Genomic DNA, 17,497 nt, shown 5'->3' with positions numbered 1-17,497 from the left:
CTGATTAGTTTGATGCACATTCATATTTTCCTCTCTCTTCTATGCTTAACTGTACTGAATGGAGCAAACCAGTGCAGAGATGTTTGAACCACTTTTTCTCGCAAAATTAAGGTTTCATTTCTGGTTTTATGGTAATCATCACATAGTAAAACTTAGCCATCACTGCTAACTACTGTATTGTGCCATCTAAAAGAACATAGAAAAAAGCCACAATGGTGAATGTATAAGATGCTCACTGACCAAAAGTATCACGATATCCCATCATACTTGATAACAGTTCAATTTTCATGTTTTGAGGCATTTCTTTTTTAATGAAGTGTTTTACTTTTGCTGGTAGAGCACTGGTTAACACGTCTACCGCACAGTTTGGAGGTGCAGGGTTTGATTCTGGCTCCAGCTTTCCCGTGTGGAGTTTGCATGTTCTTCGTATGCCTGCATGCGTTTCCTCGGGGTACTCCGAATTCCTCCCGTATTAAAAAAAAACACCCAAAAAACAAGCATGGTAGGCTGATTGACGGCTTAAAATTGCCTGTAGGTGTGATTGTGAGCATAACTACTTGTCTACATGTGCCCTGAGGTTGTCTGGTGATCTGTTCAGGGTATACCACGCCTATCGGCCAAAAGGCACCACGATAGGCTCCAGCATACAACCCTCGTAGCAATATTGAAGAATGAATGAATGTTCTACTTTGGTGCTTCCTCTATAGAAGGTGTCTATGTTTTATTTGAAACCATGGCTTGGTTGTTTCCATATTCTGCTTTCATTGCACATTTGCAGTCCTTAAAGAACTTTGCTAGACCAAAAATGAAAGGTTTTTCGTGAATCAATTGTAGTTTTCCTTCCCTCCTAATTTCTGCTGTCACATTTCCTTATTACTGCCATGCTTCTTTATGCCATTTTTATCTAAAACATAGTCTTGCATGTAGCAATGGTGCATGTCACTGAAACTAAGAAACGTATCCAAGTAATACTTGATGAAACATGTCAGTGGTATTAAATACAAAAAGGTCATGATGAGAAGTCAGTGTTTTTCATTATGTATCAGCAGGGTTGAGTTACAGGCAGTCAGATTTTAAGTGCTGCTGTTCATTAATTCAACGGCTCCATCCTTTTTTTTCCTGCCACAACCACATCTGCCTTTCATCACATCGTCCTTTACAATATGTTAACTGCTTCATTAATATTGGTGTCATTCCTTTGATTTCTTCTGTCCCCACTTTCCTTTAGCAGTCTATTCTCTTGATGACAACTAGCTTTTTGCTCCAGAACCCTTCCAGAAAGTCTCAGTTGTAATGGAGAAATCATACTATGGGTTTAATGATACTTGGATAAAGATAGTACCAGTAATCATGCACTGTATTCATAATGTACTTGTGTCAAACAGCCAACAGCAATACTTACTGTAGATATACACTAACTCTGAGTCACTTTGGGTAATTAAGGTTCATTGAAAAAAATAGATAATAGCTAATTACTATGACTATGACTAAACTGGCTTGAGGCAGCCCACGCACCCCTAATTTCCTTTTCCAATGATTCATTTGCATATATGAAGCTATAGTATGGTGTGTGTGTGTGTGGGGGGGTGTACTTTTGTTTATTTCTAAAATTAAACCAACATGGATCAGTCACTGTGCACACTGACGAAGGAATCTTCAGGTGATTCATTTCAGTTACCAAGCAAAATCCAGATATTTTCACAGACAGACAGACAGACAGACACAATTTTAACGTAACTCTCCCAACACTGATTGTCCATCCCTTTTACCCTCGCAAGGGTCCTGGACTGAGCTTGGTCCAGCCCCAGCTGACTTTTAGCAAAAGACGGTACACCCCAGACTGGGTGCCGGCCAATCGCAGTTGAAGACATTGTCAAACCTTCAAGCTTTGATTGGGTAAGGTAAAGACAGTGAAATGATGGCTATTCAGTTAAAAGGAAGAACAACAAAAACATATTTTCCCTTGTACGTATATAAAGTGCGTCTATGGTTATGAGTGCCTAAAATTGATGTAAGTCAATTGTAGAGTGTTTTGGCCCATGCACCTTCCGCATCTGTTATTGACAAAATGAATGTTGTGAGACCCTTAGGGCGGTCACAAAGCTTCAACATTTGATACTTACACAAACACTGTACATTCCTTAAAAAAAGCATCCAACTTAATCGATTCTGCCGTTTTTTTCCTCTATCCCTCCTCCGCCTTCGCCTCATCATTCCTTCTCTTGAAATTGTACAAACTCAACATGTGTTTCCTCTCTCCCACTCTGTAATTGATTCTTCTCCCTTTTCATTCTCCTGTTACAGGATGTGTCTTTCAACAATGAGGCAAACCTAAAATTCGAGACAGAGAGAAATCTAATCCCAGCAGTTGCTCACCATATACAGTAGAGGCCCGGATCTCAACGCCAATTCCTTCCAGAAGGAACGTTGAGAAACGAAACCATTGAGTTCCGAAGCAATATTCCACATTACAAATAACTGAAAACACAATATTCCATTCTCAGCCTGCAAGCTTTTACCCTAACGTAATCGTGGAGCAAGTCAAAGTTTTTAAATTTCTAAGGGTTTTGTTGGATAACTGCCTATCTTTCTCCTAGCACGAAGACACTGTACAAGAAGGCACAACGTCTACTTATACTTAGGGAACTCAGGAGCTTCCAGGTCAATCAAGACATTCTGACAACTGCCAACAAATCTCTCATTGACCCCATAATCTCGTATAACAACATCACATTTTAGTGATGAAGCCCAAAGTAGGTGCTGTAATTTATAGTAAAGAGTCAAATATTGTAAGGTGTTAAACAACAGGTAAATAAATTTTCTTAGATTTCCATCATATCAAAACAAATTGTTGCTGATTAAAAATGAACAAAAGATTTTAGGTTAAATATTACTGCCTAAAATATAATATATAATAATTAAATTCAGTTCTGTGGCAAAAATCTGAGTTATTTAACATCACGGACCTAATTTGTTCCCATCCTCAATAATAATCCATGAGTGCATATTGCACCCAGCATCACAGCCTCGTCCACTCCAAGTGGTACTCAACTGGAATGATTCCAGAGTCAAATCAGATACTGTATGACTCCAGGTTCACTGTGTCAAACTAATAGAGCAGACTGATAGGGAGAAGAACCTTGAAGCCCAATGAGCCTCCCTCCTGCTGAAAGCTTTTAATCTGCAAAATGTCTGCACAGTTATTGAATCACTGGCATGCTGACATGGTTTTATTGTACAGTTCAGCAACTTACATCGCATGATAAATGGTCTGTCTGGCGCTTTGGTCATAATATGCAGAAGGAAAAGTAACACTCGTGCACTGCTATTATTGTGAAAGTCATGTGCTTTATGTTTCCTCGATGTAGACTCTCTAGCATGCAGATGCCCGGAAAAAGGGAAAAACTGATAGACCTGATCCATTATCCATCATTGGGCTGATGTACTTTTCTTAACTCTCCTCACAGAGATGCTTGCACAGCCGTCAGCACCACGGGTAGTGCATTATAAAAAGCGAAGACAGAATGCTGCTCTTGCCACGACAAATCCTAAAAGCAAAGCGAGTTAATACAAGTCTTCTCGGCAATATTTTACGTGCTACCGAATGTATTCGAGTGCTAGAGGGTATCAGAGCTTTTAGATAATAAAATACTTTGAGCGTATATATGATCAGGGAATTTGGGGGATTGTGGTAGTTTAAGGTGATAGCAAAGAATGAACTAGCTAATTTTGATAAATATTTGATGTCTCTAAATGATTTAATGTGACGTGCTCTTAAGAAATCAATTCCACATCACTACGTTTTATTGTTGCACCTTTTTCAAAACAATGCCACATGGAATGGGGCTCCAAAGCTCTGACAGCAGCATTCATTTGTTTGATGATGCCAAGCTGCAACTGAAGTGAAGCAACCATCTGAAAACCTCTTGACTCATCAGTGAAACAAGGGACACCTACAACATCACTCCATTTGCTTTTCATGCAGTCTTTTTTTTTAGATACAGATGCTATTATTAACATTCAAAATGTTTCATGTATTTTATGTGAACAAAATTGAAAGCATTTTTAAAATGGATTATTTTAAAAGTTGTTGAGGTCTCTCCACTATCTGGTTCAAGTACTGGTTGGAGTGCTGATATGCTTTCTAATGAGGTTATTGTTTGGGTGCTGTAATTCTGAGACTGAATAACAAGCGTCAAAATGTGGTTAATATTCTCAGACCCAATTAAATGATAATGGGTGGAACAGTGGTCCACTAGTTAGCAAGTCTGTCTTACAGTGAAGAGGTTGTGGGTCCGATTCCGGCTCCAGCCTTCTTGTGTGAAGTTTGTATGTTCTCCCCGTGCCTGCGTTGGTTTCCCCCGCGGACTTTGACTTCCTCTCACATCCCAAAAATATTGCACTGTAGGCCGATTGAACACTCCAAATTGCCCATAGGTGTGAGTGCGAATGGTTGTTTGTCTCTTTGATTGGCTGGCAACCGGTTCAGGGTGTCCCCTGCCTCCTGCCCGAAAGTCAGGTGGTATAGGCTCCGGCACGCCTGCGACCCTTGTGAGGATAAGCGGTTCAGAGAATGGATGTCTTTGATGATTTTGTTATTTATAGCCAAGCGTTGATCAGATACAGCCTATAAGGCTTTGATTATTATGGCAAACTTACCACGTCATTGCTGAAAGATTACAACAAATATTTTATGTCCTCAATATTTACAATTAACATTTTTTATTACCCAGATTGAAATTGTCATCTTTTCTGAGAATCCTGGCTAAGACAGCAGCATCCTAGTACTGTATGCTAATATTTAATAGGTGCCATCCTTGCAGATAAAATAGTGCACCAGTATATTAGATTATCATAAACCACACACATCAGTGTTCAGGCAAATATTTACAAGCAGATGAGTCATGCCATCAATTCAATTCATTTAAAATCCTCTTTAAAAAAAATTGCTCACAGGGCATATTTGCTTGGTTTCTGGGTATTACTGTAATGTGATGGACCCCACATTGTAATCCCTCCCTCCCTCCCCCCATCCATCCATCCATCCATCCATCCATCCATCCATCCATCCATCCATCCATCCATCCATCCATCCATCCATCCATCCATCCATCCATCCATCCATCCATCCAGCCATCCATTTTGTATAGCACCTGTCTTGATGTGGGTCACTGGTAAATTGAACCTATATCAGGTGACTTGAATCACATGGCACACAGTCAAGCAACCGTTTACAATTCCATTGACACCTATGGTCAATTTAGACACATCAAATAACTAAGTCACATTTTTTGGCAATGTAGGTGGTAATTGGAGTGCCCTCTGTGTGTGTTCCCACATTGCACTCCACAATTCCTTTTCCCATTTGACATTTTGCAACAAAGGGCAGGTAAAGGGTACCGTCGCTATTCAGACAAGTACATCTCAGCTGGGCTGGTATCTGAACCAATGACTGCACAAACACCAGTAATTTAGCCTCACTCTAAGGTTTTTTATGTCACTGATATCCATTTTGAGAATCAATCCTGTCATCCTCACAAAGGTTGCACATAGATCGAAGAGCTGTACAAGTTTAGAAGCCGCCGTTCAATGGCAATGAGCAAGAATACCGTTTCCGACAAGAGTTGTCTGCTCCGAGGGGCAGTGGAGGTTGATCATGTGTAAAAGTCGGTTGGCCGCTCTGGCAGTGGCAGCTCCGGACGCGTGCCAGATCTCCTTAGTTACAGCGCACGTCCGATTTAGTTGCTAGCCACCTGGCGGGGCTTCCTTTCCTTAAAAAAATACCCCCCCTCCCTGAAGCAGTAGCAGGCTGAAGGTGGTCTTCTTGTCAGTCTGGCTCTCATAGGTTATGCATGTGCCCATTCCCAATTCAAGGCATTACTGAGAAATGAATAAAACCTGAAGCTCCAGAATTTTGGGGGAAAATGTTTTTTATTGAAACCGCTGTTATGTACTGTCTGCTTTCCAACGATTAATCATTGGAAATGTATTCTGTCAACACAGCAACATGTTTTGCACAAAATAAATTACAAAAGATGTGACCCTGAGGCAAGTCTGTGCAAGATTCTGTCAGTTCAGTTTTTTTGGGAAGCCTAACCAATTCATGCAGTGTGATCAGGTAAGGAGACTGATAGCAAATTTGTGATTTTAGCAACCCAGCAAAGATTTTGTCTGTGTGGTATAAATTTAGTCATCTTTAACCCACCTTAGGTAAGGGACAGTTGGCATACCCACCTTACATTGTAACAATACAAATACCCTGTAAATAAATACATTGCAGCTTAGCCTCTAGCCAGTGGACATAATCTCTCACGATACTCTTTTGGCCGCATGTGAAACTCATTTTTTAACAGTATCACATGAAGGAAACCGTCGGTGCAGCACAGAAAAACATCTAGCAGGATGCAAACGAGCCGTTTCAACAACCTCTCTCGGGATCTTACAATCGAGCAAAAGCAATGACAAATCACTATGATCTTTTCATAATTTCTCTATTGGTTTAGTTAAACCACTTCTAAGTTAACATACGTACCACAACCGATTCCATTCGAGAGGCAAAGATTTTGTTGTAAAAAAAAAAACAAAAACACACTTTTTACATATTCTCCCAAATAAATGATATTTTGCAAGTACACTAGTTAGTGACGCCTTGGTAAACATAATGATGATACAGGCATCCTGAAAGATGTACAAGCTCATCGGTCCGGAAAGGAAAATGAATGGGAGCAGTAAGTTAGGGAAAAAATGATTAAAATTGCAGGTGATAAAATCACCTTTCACACACAATATAACCCACACAATCACGCACCAGAAGAAAAATGGCAACATCCACAGTCACATCCACTGGAAAGAACACGGAAATGGCCTCTATAAATCAACTCAGAGCAACAGCCCCTGTGCTTCAAAGCAACAGCCCTTATGCTTCAAAGTCATCTCTGAATCGCTTAGCCACAAATTGAGCCACTCAACAAGAATACCAATTTATAGTTCTCTATCATATCACTCTTGTTGGGTGGGGTAGAGAGAGAGGCAGGGAGAGAGAGAAAAGTCAAAGAAAACGGCAGAGCATATTAGACGTAACATTTCTATTTTTCCATTTTAATCTCATCTGAGAGCCACGACGATATCGTCACACACACAAGCGCTGTACAAGTATACGAATGGAGTCTCACCCGCTCAGTCACTCATTCATTCGCTCTCATACTCATACGCCAGAGTCCCAGGGCTTCAAGATAAGAGAAAGGAGTGTTCTGGTGGAGAAAGCCTCCTCATTGGTGTGCAAGGCGACACAATCTAAGCCTCCCATATATCCCGTAAGTGTGTGTGTGTGTGTGCGTGTGTGTGTGTGTGTGTGTGTGCGTGTGTGTGTGTGCGCGTGTGTGTCTCTTACAAAGAGAGAAAGCATTTTCTCTCCCCTTCCTTCACTGCCACTAAAAAGACACAGAGGAGCAATTGTGCCCAAGGAAGGAAAATCACTCCATTTTCAGAGGAGAGGAGGAGTGAACAGCACACTTTCTCGCTCGCTGGCTCGCTCTCTTTCTGTTCATTTCCCCTAACCTCTCCTTCGCCCCTCTGCTTTCTCTTTTTTCCCCGTCCCATTCACCAAGCAGCTGAAATGGCAATGCTTGTTAAAAAAGAGGGTGAAAAAGAAGCCCACATGACAGCATTCACAGCTTTGCCTGCCGCAGCATCTCCTCTGCTCGCCTTGTGCCGCTGCACCAGAAACCACAAATGAAAGCAATTCTGCATAAAAAGTTAAACACTCGGGGGCCGCAAGTGAGAGCAGAAATGTTCAAAGAATAGGTAGAAAAAAAGCTTCTGGGTTTGGAGAAAATAAGCGATTGCATGCGGCAGCAAGATTAATCACAGCATTAGAGGCGATTGCTTTTTCAGCTCCTTCCTTCTACGACAACGTTGTGCAAAACTCTGCTTACGGAGAGAAACTGTGATACCCGTGCTGCTTTATTGAAACAAGCCATTAATCAATGCCTGCTTCTAATAAGGTTTCAGCCTGATTGAAGCCAGTGATTGCTTGACATTTGTAACATTTGAATAATATATTTCTAGTCTTATCGCTGCGTTTGGCCTTAGATCGGCATCAAATTAAAGCAAGCATTACATAATTACGAGCCCCATAATTCCCCCCTCCCTGCCTGAGATGCACCTTTTTACGCACACGCGCATCCCTTGAAATAGTAATGCGATAGAATGATAAATGAGTAGACTGTTTCCATGCTCATCAGTAGGCACACACAGTACTGCCGCTGTCTACATTGCCTCGAATGCTGTCAAAAGTAGAAAACTAAGGTATAGGTGGAGTTTAAAATAGAAATGTTACACAATGGGTTCACTGCTTTTAAATGCCAAAAATAACAACTTTTTTATATACTGAAACTACAGCAAGTAAGAGCAGATTCAGATTGGGCTGCTGATGTAAGACGAGCACAGATTGATTTGTGTTTATTACTGCATGTCACAACAACAAGAAAAAAAAAATCGCGCAAGCCTGGAAAACAACCAGCTTACATGCAACCTCCTCTGTCACTCTCACAATGGCCTCAAGGTTAGCCAGAGCTCTTTTCTGTAAATAGTTCCTTCACAGATTGTCACTGTCATCTGGACACCTTAAAATCCCAAACAGATTTTTTTTTTTTTTTTTTGCTACCTGAATCACAGACATAACCTCATAGTTGGCTCCTCGTGCACAAAGCTTGAATTTGGCTCAGCCATCAAATTTGTGCGTGGCCCTCCTGCACAGCATTTCAGCACCTCGGACAGATACACAATGGACAGCGCGGATCCAGCGGGGGAGGATGAAAACAGGGGAACAAAAGACACAGGAAGTGGTGGGGTGAATTTGTGGTGGAACAGACGAAGGGTGGGATTAGTTTTGAAGGCCAGTGACAGAGGAAAATGACCTCATGCGGGAAAACGGTTCCTCCATGTCACTCTCGACGACAGCAGGCTTAAAATCGACCACATCAGCTTGGTTTTCTCACTTGCATAAAGTCCTATTTTAAAATGCGGATAATCTATTTCATGGCAGATTCCAGAGTTTTTGTGTTGCATTGCAGTGCTCGTTTAAAGAAGCCAACATTCTTTCACTTCCCCACTACATGTTGCTCATAAAGATTTTGTATGCGTGTGTCCTTGTGCGAGAAAGACACCAACAAATCAGCACTTCAAGAAATGCATCTACAAATCTTGAACATTTTCTCGCCCCCCTCATAAATTGCATTTTGACACCCACTCTTATCAATATTAAACTGCACTACATTCTATCTTTGATACATGAGACACTTAGTTCTCTGAAACATTGAATACGGCTTCAAAAGAGGGAAACTGAAAATTTCATTCAACTTAGAAGAAAGTGTCATTTCGTTTCACTGGAGAGAGAGCGAGGAAGCACGGGCTGCAGGCAAGCTCTTATTTTCTATTTTTCTGCCTCCCACCACACGCACACGCGCATGCGTGCACACACACACACGCACGCACACACAAACACACACACAAACACGTACATACCCTCATTAGAGCAACTCACAGCGTGAGCCGCATCCAAAAATAATCACGCGGTCTAAACAAAATGCACCTCGAACTCAGGATCTTGACAAAGTGCCTCAGTGAAAATTTAATGGCGCAATTGTACCACTCTACGTTGCTCCCTTATAGCATACAATGTTTGTTTCAAAGTTGTACATAGCCAAAGACAATACTGAATTAAAATACATGTCCTCGTCAAAAGATATAGAGCATGTCACAGCCATTTTTAAGTACATTTACTTTGCTTTTTTTCCCGAGCTGACAAAGATATTGTTTTAAAAATTTACATAAAGATTTGCTTCCTCAAAATACACTTTCCAGTTAAAATCAATCGGCAGAGAACATCAATGACAAAAAAACTGAGTGCAAAGGCACATGGAGTGAATGCAGTGAGTTTGCTCAGTACATTTCAAGAGGTTATTTTTGATGGGTTAACGCTCACCTTTTATATGTGCAGTCTATGTATGTACAGGAATGTCATTCTGCAGCTTTTTCTCCATCTACAAAGACTCATTGATTCATATCTTCTTTGTCTTGGGAAAAATAAAATTCCGTGTTATAAAACCAATGCACAAGGCCATATTTTTTACACAGTCTTGCCATCATTCAGGGATTTACTTTAAGGAAGGAAGAAGGAATAATTTATACTCTCTAAGAAGAAAAAAAAAAATAGAACGGGATTCTAATATACTTCTTTTATACATCTTGGAAAGAAAATAGAAAAAATGTAATCCGTAAAAATAAGTTTGTTTTCTGTCCATCATCTGAGCTTCAACACAGAGATAAGACAGCGATATAGTGGGCTATAATAACAGTTGCACTTTATAATCATTTTGAATGTTGCAAAGATCCTTGGAGGAGGGGGCGGAGCTTGGGAGGATATTACATCATTATCTTACAGCTGGCTCATAGCAGTGTGTTTCTCCAGAACTTCCAGATAGTCCGGTTCTGTTTTTAGCTTCCCATGAAGAAGAAATTGGTGCTCACTGTTTTTGGAAGGGAGCTCGACCCCAAAGCATTTCCTGGGGGTTCCGTACACCACAGTTTTGCTTAACCTGTCTTGGTTGGTGACATGTCGCGGGGCTGTGGCAGCCTCGTAGGGGGGCACGATGCAAGGTCTCTTGGGTAAAGTGCAGAAATTGTAACTGAAGGGCGAGGTGCCAGCAGCTGTTGGAAGCTCCTTGTTGGGCCTCTCGCCTACATTTTGATATAACATCTCCGGCGGCGATGTTGGCGATTTGTCCTTAAAATCCACTGCGCCGATGGTAAAAGCGCCCGGGCTCCGTGTAAGAATATCATCTTTCTTCGCATTCAGAGGCCCAAAGCTTAGCTCCTTGAGGTTACGGTAAAATGCCACCTGCTCGCCATCTTTCTGTATGTAAATTGGGTTTTGGCACATGGAACCCACGGGTGGGGGGATGTAATTATACACATGACTTTGGGAATTTTTATCTTGGGTTGGTTCTGGATTGTAGGAGCCATACTGCACTTGGAAGGAGTTCAGATCTATATTGTTAGAGCCCGTTGGGACATGTTCCACCCCTTTGCGTCGTTTTAGAACAAAGACAAAGAGCCCTGCTCCAAAACAGACTGACAGGATGAAAACAATAAGAAGCCCTAGAATGAGAACTGAAAGCGGGACTTCTGGATGCAGCTCAGGGGTTTGCAGTCGGGATTCAGTGGGTCTGACTGAGCTGAAAGAAGAGGAGGAAGAGGGTGTTGGTGACTCAGTGCTGGGACTCACAAATGTCGGGGCTTTGGTAGGGGGGGCATATTGAGGCGGGGGCTCTTGGCTTGGCTCAGGACAGATGGCCTCATTGCGCAGTGAGCGCAGCAGGCGACCAGCGTGTTTAGAGGGTGAGTCACAAGTGATTTCATTAACCACGACACTGGTGCTGGACAGCTCCATCCAGTTTTTGAGTGCAACAATGTGACAGGTGCAGTCCCAGGGGTTCTCCTGGAGGTCAATCTGGATAAATGCCGATAACTGGTCAAGCACACCCTTAACGGGCAGATAGGAGAAATGATTATTCCGTAAGTTGAGTCGTGTTAGCATGGTGCCCCCGAAGACGTTGTCAGGCAGTGATCTCAGGAGGTTATTGTTGAGGAAAAGCAGCTGAAGGTTATGTAAAGCGTTGAAGGTCTGCGGTAAAATGTCTTTGATGACATTGTATTCCAAATACAGATACTGGAGCGATTGCAGGCCGGCAAAAAGCGATTGCGAAAGCGACTCGATGTAATTCCCGTTCAGATAGAGCCGCCTCAGATTTGTCAGGTTCTCAAATGCGCCTTCCTGAATCACCGCGATCCGGTTATTTCCTAAATGAAGCAGCTCCAGCAGACTGTACTCCGTCAGATCGGGTCTGTAGATCACTTGAAGGTAGTTACCGGTCAGGTGCAGTTTCTTTGGGTACGAGGGCTTGGGGTTCAACTCACTGATGTTATGCAACTTCCGCTCTTGACAGTTGATGTTCAGCCCACTGTCCGGGTTTTGGGATGTGCACACGCACACACTGGGGCACAAAATAGGCACAGGCGAGCGTGTCTGGTAAACCATTATAGGCCCAAAGACGTGTTTGTCCTTTGCGATGCGGGGAGTTGGCCGGTAGCGCATTTTAGGGGGTCGCGAGGCTTTAGGGAGACGGGTGGGGGAGATCATGCCGGGGAGGTAGGTTGCGGGCAGCGCCCCTTGGAAGTGAGAGTCAGAGGCAGGGTGAGCACGCTCGCCAGCATTTCTGCGTGGGCACAGATCCTGCTTTATCAGCTGCGTGATGTCTTTACCGTGGAGCCTGAATGGCGTCTCGCATACAATGTCCCCCACAAAGACTGAAATAGTGTCCAACCAGGATTTTAGAGGAATCAGATCACAAGTACAATTCCACGGGTTTTCTTCCAGCTGGATCTCCATGATCCCACCAATGTGCTCCAGAACCCCTGCAAAGGGCAAAGTCTTGAGCCTGTTGCCACGTAAATCCAAATGGGTAAGGAGCACGAAGCGGAAGATATTTGGAGGCAAAGACAACAGGAGGTTGTCATTGAGAATCAAGACTTTAAGCTTGTTCAGCTTACTGAAAGCGCCTGGTTCAATGGTGCTGATATAATTATAATCTGCCTGTAAATACTCCATACTCTCGAGTCCCGCAAACATGTCCTCCTTTATCCCCTCCAGGTTGTTGTTGTTCAAGTGCAGCCTCTTTAAGAAGCGCAGCCCCTGAAAAGCATTGCTCCCGATCTCCTGTAATCCATTATTGCCCAGATGCAGAGAGGTGACATTGCCATAATTGACAAACTCATTTGCACCAATACGAGACAGGAAGTTCCCATTTAGAAAAAGCTGCGAGATCTTATTTGGGGGTGCCTGGAACTGGCTGACGGTGGTAAATCCTTTATTCTCACAGTTAATATTCAAAATGTTCTCTCTCTCCTCGCAGGCGCAGCGGATCTTGCAGATATCTTTGGAGGCTGAAGTTTTGCGACTCTCCGTCTCAGATGGCGACAGGCTGGTGACCGTGAGGACGCTCAGAAAGAGGACACCGCTCAGCATGTTTACAACCAAAAGTGCTTGTTAATACATGGATCCGGCATTTACGTTTGCATGGTGAGCCTTGAGGTGAACAAAAAAGTCGAGGAGAGAGTTGACATATTAGAAAAATGACTCACACAAGATGTCACGCACACACGTACCAAAACGCTGACAAAAATCAAGCAATCATTAAGCTTATATCATATTAAGACATGAGCTTGACACTAAAGATGTCAACTGACCTCCACTTTGGAAGAGAAAACAATTCCAAAATTCCTCAGCACAGAAAAAAGCCCAATCCTGTTAAAGACAAAAAGCACTGGAAACGAACGGGATCCTGTGTGGAAGATGGATTTGGAACATTGTCAGACGCAGAGAACCATTGCAAGAAAATCCATTCACTGCCTTCCCTTTTTTGCTCAGGATGACCACATATTCAGTGGCTTCTTGGCGAGCAGCTCGCCAGCAGCTGCAGCAAATATTCAGAGGGTGACACGGATGGCTATACGCGCCCTCTCTCTCCTCATATCAAACGCAAAAAAGCATGTCATTTTAGTCAATAAAAACCATCTGTAAACATCCCAGAAAATAAAGTGCAGTTATTGCACAGTGACGCGCGACTGGATATCCTTTATAGTGTTGAAAAAAACAAAAGAGGGGAATAAAAAGGAACTCTTGGGGTGGGAATCAGCAAGAAGCAGCACAAGAGAGAGCATGTGATAGAGACAAGGGGGGGGACAGAGAGAGAAAAAGAGAGCGAGAGAGGGAGGGAGGAAGAGGGAGAGAGAGAGAAAAAGAGAGAGAGCGAGAGAGTCATGGGAAATCTATCTTCCCTGAGCTGAAGCTTAAGCGGAGCCTATGCTCCTAGTCCTCCTGCTGCGCTCTGTACAATGAGAGCAGTACTGAGCGTCTGCTGCTGCTACTGCTGCATACGTGCGTGCGTGCGTGCGTGTGTGCGTGTGTGTGTGTGTGTGTATTTGTTTGTGTCTCTGCATGCGTGTGTGCGCGTGGGAGAGAAAGAGCAAGAATAAGGAACCGAATGAGGCAAACCCACGGGTCATCACATCAGTGACTTTGACACGTTCTATAGATTCAATCTCTCTCCCTCCCTCTCCCCCGTCTCTCCTTCTCTCTCCCTCCCTCTCTCATTCTCTCTCTCTCTCTCTCTCTCTCTCTCTCTCTCTCTCTCTCTCGCTCTGTCTTCTCCCCAACCCCCCTCTCTCTCTCTCTCTCTCTCTCTCTCTCTCTCTCTCTCTCTCGCTCTCTCTCTCTCTCTCTCCCTCTCCCTCGCCCTCTCTCGCTCTGTCTTCTCCCCAACCCCCCCCTCTCTCTCTCTCTCACTCGCTCCCTCTCTCTCTCTCTCTCCCTCTCTCTCTCCCATGCAGCTCATCCTTGCGAAAAGTCCCATTAATACTAAGTCACTTAACCAAATCAAAGTATAACAGTGAATAGAAAAAGCTGCCTTTCACTACTTAAAGTATGCAACTGTTCTTATTATTCATCAAATTCATACTTCAAATACATACAATGTGGATGTACGAAATGTCTATTGTGCTATTCAATTTATTAATACCAAATTTTGATGCAAATTTAATCGTCAACAACTTTTAACATGCAAGGTCAAACTCTGCATTGTCTTCATCATATTTCCCATTCAACTCTTTATCTGTCAGGCCACCAGGAGGCAGGAAAGGCTGCTTTTCCTACCCAGAGTGTGACTCCAATTTACCCAATTTGGCTTTGGCATGTTCACTCTCCCATTCACTCTCCGTCACTGTCGCCAGTTGTGATCAGAAATACATATGACATATACACATGGACCAAACTGTTGGCACCCCTCTCTTAATGACCTAAAACATAATAAAAGAAAACATAAATAAAATACTTTTTTTCCAATCCAAATCAGCCTGTCACGTCTCACCCCCAGCCGTTCCACTATATGTTTGTTGTCATGGTTTCTGTCTATGTGCTTGCCCTTCCCCTCCTGTGTGCCCATGATTGGTTTGATTTTTCTCACCTGCCTCTTGTTACCTGTCGTGTATATAAGTCCTGTCTGACCCTCACGCCTGTTTGGATCATTGCGTGTTGTTGTTGTCTTGATGTCTTTTTGGTTCCTGTTGTCCGTTTAATGTCTTCACGTCCTTTGTGTCACGTCCGTGTTGGTTAGTCCTCTAGTTATTTTGTTAAGCCATGTCAGTTTGCCGAGTCTGTCTTTTGAGATCCTCCAATAAACCCTGGTCCAAGCTGCATTTGGTCGCCCTGCTACATCCGACCCATGACAAGGGTGACCCTACTTCACGGATTTCACTTATTGTGGCGTGGTTTTGGAATCAATTATCCGTGATGAACGAGGGATTGCTGTACAAAAAAAAAAAAGAACACTGGCATATTTTTTTAAAGCACTTTGTCATGCGAAAGCTGCTGTGAAAGCTCTATTTAAATAAAGATGGATTATATTGTCACCCCATCCAAAACTTCAATGCTTGCTTTCTGAAAAAGACACACAAACAAGTGCTTGTTGGAAAAGAAACAAGAAGCTTTGGCAAAAAAAAAAAAGTGAATGCAGTTGCTCCCTGACTACGGTGGCGGGGTGGGGGACTTACCAGTTGTGTGTTTTAGTATGAGCTGGCAGTTCAGAAATAATTGTTTTTTTTATGTATTCAATGATCAACTTTTGATCCCCAACAAACACAGTGCAGGTTGAGCTCTTCGACCCTCCTGCCCCAAATTTTATATAGCTGAAATAATTTTCTCAAGAGCCACAGGCAGGGCTTCACGGGCTCCCTCTGTAACCACTGTCAGCATCTGCTTAACTCACTCTCATTCTCTTGCAATCGTGTGCATCCATCCATCCATCCATCCATCCATCCATCCATCCATCCATCCATCCATCCATCCATCCACCCATCCATCCATCGATGTGTTGTAGTTCTTTGTATGATCATCTTTTCCTACATCGCCATGCAGTCTGCCGGTACGCGTCGCAGTGGGTCATGTGGTATGTTCCCAAAGCTGATTGGTTGACTTAAGGCGTAACGCGCCAAAGGTTAACTCAGTTGATATCCTGCGGATTGGCGGAATGAGCGTCCCACGCCCCAAATCTCTCTGCACTCAGATGCGCCAGCCTGCGCGCACTCCATTGAATGTGATTGAATTGCGTTGTCAGAAACGCGAGCAACAATTTGGTGTGAACGCAACATAAGACGCAAGGATTTATATTTGTCAAAGCCAACCCCATATTAGTTGTACTGTGTTCATTTTGTTTTCACTTGTCAATTATTTAACTGGTTTTTTTATCACAAACAAGATATTTAGGTTGAATTACCTGACATGTTTCGGCTTTTACTTCCGCCTTCATCAGACTCTAATTGCACTTTAGTTTACATATTTAAATGTTCAGACATTAAGATGTGATAGACAGTTTTTGCATGATTTGAATGAGGCAAAATAACGTGCTTTTTGTATCAAATATATTGTTATAATCATTTGTTTCAGATGTAATCATTTTCTGTATAAAAATTAAATTTGGTGTTCAAAAAGTCTTTTTTCAAACTTGAGTCTTGAAAAAGAGGGCGTCGTCTTATAATAAGGGTCGTCTTATATTCGAGCCAATACGGTATATGTACGCCTCGAAAATAAAAAAAACTTTTTTTTTCTTCAATTTATTTGCATTTTATTAAAACTTCAAATGTGTCAGATCATTTTGCCGGACCCTGTATATTACCATTGGTTAGAAATGTTGCAAGATACCTACATTAGAGTATATAAGTTTGTTCTATTATCATGGATGAATTTCCCAAATATATATTCACAAAATCGCTGTGGCCAGCAGAATTTACTCAGAGTTTCTGAAGCTCCAATCCTAACCATTAAAATCGTTCAGGCCCCCGACATTGGCCAGCATGGCAGGTTGAGTACCAGCAGTGGAATAAATCTGTGCCATCCATCAAATATTGATTTCATAGCCAGCGTTAAGGGAGAGTATTGAATTATAAGAAGGCTGCCACATTGATCTGTGACCAAGCATCTTTGAGGTCTCATACTTTCTTCTCTTTGGTGTAGTCTTGTGAGAAAGCTTCTCAGCCTGTTGCTATAATGTGTGTTAATATATATCATTATTAACTCCACTGAATTTTGAGTGTATACTTGTCGATTTTTCATATGCATAGCAATCAGCCTTTAGCACCAAGTTTCAATATTCTTATTCGACCAAATACCCCAAGCCAGTCATGAATCAGTCCAGAAATGCATTCCCAATGGGATGGGGCTTAAGCTCTGTTAATTAAGGATATAATTGTAGGAATGGCGTCTGTCTGAACCATTCAATGGTCTGAACAGTTGTTTGTTTACCAAAGCGCCCTGAGTTTGAACCTACTTTGTGTTAATGCTTTGATAAGAATTTTGAATAAATAGCGTGATGTCAAAATGGCA

At 42.5% G+C, this 17,497-nt stretch overlaps 1 protein-coding gene across 1 annotated transcript; it reads right to left on the bottom strand.

Annotated features, from left to right (window-relative positions):
• Positions 1–5,149: 5,149 nt before the first annotated feature.
• On the bottom strand, positions 5,150–14,172 carry slitrk2 (SLIT and NTRK-like family, member 2). Its single transcript, XM_088385994.1, has 2 exons — positions 13,309–14,172; positions 5,150–13,147 (listed from the first exon to the last, which is right to left on the bottom strand). The coding sequence occupies exon 2, from the start codon at positions 13,085–13,087 to the stop codon at positions 10,439–10,441; it is 2,649 nt and encodes an 882-aa protein (XP_088242120.1). The 5' UTR covers positions 13,088–13,147; positions 13,309–14,172; the 3' UTR covers positions 5,150–10,438.
• Between the last annotated feature and the right edge of the window lie 3,325 nt (positions 14,173–17,497).

This window comes from Syngnathus floridae, chromosome 1 (genome assembly GCF_059516105.1).
Source record: "Syngnathus floridae isolate MCC-2025c chromosome 1, RoL_Sflo_1.0, whole genome shotgun sequence".
Taxonomy (NCBI): domain Eukaryota; kingdom Metazoa; phylum Chordata; class Actinopteri; order Syngnathiformes; family Syngnathidae; genus Syngnathus; species Syngnathus floridae.
The sequence above is the reverse complement of the archived record's forward strand: the minus strand, read 5'-3'. Positions and strand labels throughout refer to the sequence as shown.